Source organism: Galeopterus variegatus, unplaced genomic scaffold (assembly GCF_000696425.1).
Source record: "Galeopterus variegatus unplaced genomic scaffold, G_variegatus-3.0.2 Scaffold139, whole genome shotgun sequence".
NCBI classification, from domain to species: Eukaryota; Metazoa; Chordata; class Mammalia; order Dermoptera; family Cynocephalidae; genus Galeopterus; species Galeopterus variegatus.
In genome coordinates, this window is record NW_007726250.1 from 482,879 (window position 1) to 485,049 (window position 2,171).

General features: G+C 53.4%; 1 protein-coding gene across 1 annotated transcript in view; it reads left to right on the forward strand.

Moving 5' to 3' along the window:
• Positions 1-359: 359 nt before the first annotated feature.
• MB (myoglobin) overlaps positions 360-2,171 on the forward strand; it is an 11,629-nt gene continuing 9,817 nt past the window's right edge. The window contains exons 1-2 of the mRNA XM_008590097.1: positions 360-486; positions 583-685. Coding sequence (XP_008588319.1) covers positions 591-685 — 95 coding nt within the window. The 5' untranslated portion in view covers positions 360-486; positions 583-590. The remainder of the gene's footprint in view (positions 487-582; positions 686-2,171) is intronic.

A 2,171-nucleotide genomic window follows, 5' to 3' on the forward strand; every position in this document is an offset into this window, starting at 1 on the left:
CCTGGGTTCCCCAGCCGTAAGCACGAACCAACCTAGGCCCCTTCATGCCACTTCTGGCTGGGTGAGGGGCATCTGGCAAAATGGGCAGAGGAGACGGCCGAGGGCCAGGACTGGCCCAGGCCAGCCAGGGCACCTGGTCCCCAATATTAGAAACATGAAAGGTCCTCCTGGGATGGCTGACAGCGGGCGAGTTGGGTTTCAGGCTGCTGGCGCCAGCCTTGGTGGTGCCCTTTCTGTTGGATTATGAGAGTCCAGACAGGGGCCCAACCTCCTCCCCACTCTTTCCACATACACAAACACCCCACCCTTCTGTGGCCTGAGTTGTCCTACCTCCCCACAATGCCACCTGCCTCAAAATAGCTTCCCATGTGAGGGCTACAGAAAGGGAAAGATTACACCTCTCCCTGGATGAGAGAGACAAAGAGAAGGAGGGGAGGGCGGGGGGGGCGCGAGCCATCAAGGGACGCTTGTCAAGCATCAGGGAAGGTATAAAAGCCACTTGGGGCCAGGCAGCCTCAAACCCGAGCTGTCGGGGCCAGGACACCCAGTCAGCCCGCACTTAACTCTTGCTGTCTTCTGCAGCCTGCACCATGGGGCTCAGCGACGGGGAATGGCAGTCGGTGCTGAACATCTGGAAAAAGGTGGAGGCTGACGTCCCAGGCCACGGGCAGGAAGTCCTCATCAGGTAAAAGGCAGTGATCCCTTTGTCCCTATCACCCACACCCCAAAGGCCACAAGATACAGTTGCAAGGTGCAAAGCTTGCCCCAGGGTAGAGCAGTTGGCTGATGTTCACTGGGCTTCTTAAAATCCCCACTGGATTTTCCTTTGCTCTGAAGCCTCAGGGATGGGGCTTGCAAAACCTAAAGCGACCCATCTCAGGCTCGTGTCAGTAGCTGCACGAAGCTTCACCCTCAAACCTTCCATGCCTGCAGCCCCCCAGGACGAATCTTACAATCATTCACACTCACAGTTAACAAGGGCCCTGGCACATCTTGTCCAGCTACCTCACTTACTGCATGAGGACAAAAAGGACCCGACAGGGGAAGGATGTCCCCACAGTCACAAGCCCCTTAGAGGTGGTAAAGCGTCAAGGCTGAGACGTGCCCTTCAACGTCAGGCGGACCTGCTTCTATGCTTGGCTCTTCCACTGAGCAGCTGGGTGACCTTTGGGAAGGTACCAGACCTCTCCGAGCCTCAGTTTCCTCTCTTGTACAATGGGGGAAAGCCCTAACTCCTACATCGTAGAGCAGAAGTGAGATTTTAATGAGGTGACACATGAACTGGCACAGTTCCTGCCGTACAGTGACTTCTAGAAACATTAGTAACTATTGCAGATGAAGCCCAGACTAGGGACCTTTCACGTCATGGTGATAGGGGAACAGAGAACAGAGGCCCTTTAGTGACCTTTCACTTCGAGTATCTCTCTAATCTGAGAACTTGCTATGATGTGGTCTGCAAGTGTATCTGACTTCTACAGCAACAGGCTCCTGAAGAAAGCAGAGAAAACAAAACTGATTTTGGATGGAGAGGAATGCTTGTGGCTTCTACATAGAATCCCACTCTCCCGTTGCTGCCCGACCCCAAACGGCGTAGACTCACCTCTTCTAGGCCCCTTCCCTCATGTCCTGGCTAGTTTAGGTCAAAAGCCTAATGGGATGCGAATCAACATTTCTGCCTCCGGGAGGTGGGCCCCAGGGTTGCCGCAGGTGAATGGATTGTCCCTAGCACTTTAATTTACAGATTAATTCCTCCTTGTTTATGAGCCAGAGTAAGTTTTTCTCTCTCACCTGGTGTTCTTTCAGACTTCGTTGGGCTTTGCCCAGTGCCAGCTCCTGTCTGCCTGGGGAGAACGGGCAGTCCCGGAGGCTGATATCTGAGGTTGGAGCCCGTAGTGGTTGGTCCGTGTTAGAAACACACGAGGAAGGCCAGTCGGGTTTTCTGTTGACTCTAACTGGTGTCTCGGGGTCTTTTCTGTGTCTTTCTTCTCCTGTCTGGCAGCTGCCTGCTGGGGCTGCAACACACAACAGGCTCTGTTGGACAAAAGTTTCCCCTTCAAATTGACATCAACTCCTAAGCCAATGTGCTGTGTGACCTTAGACAAGTCACTTGCCATTTCTAGGTCCTATCTCTCTATTAGTTGAGTGAAGAGATTGTCTGCCATGGTCTCTCA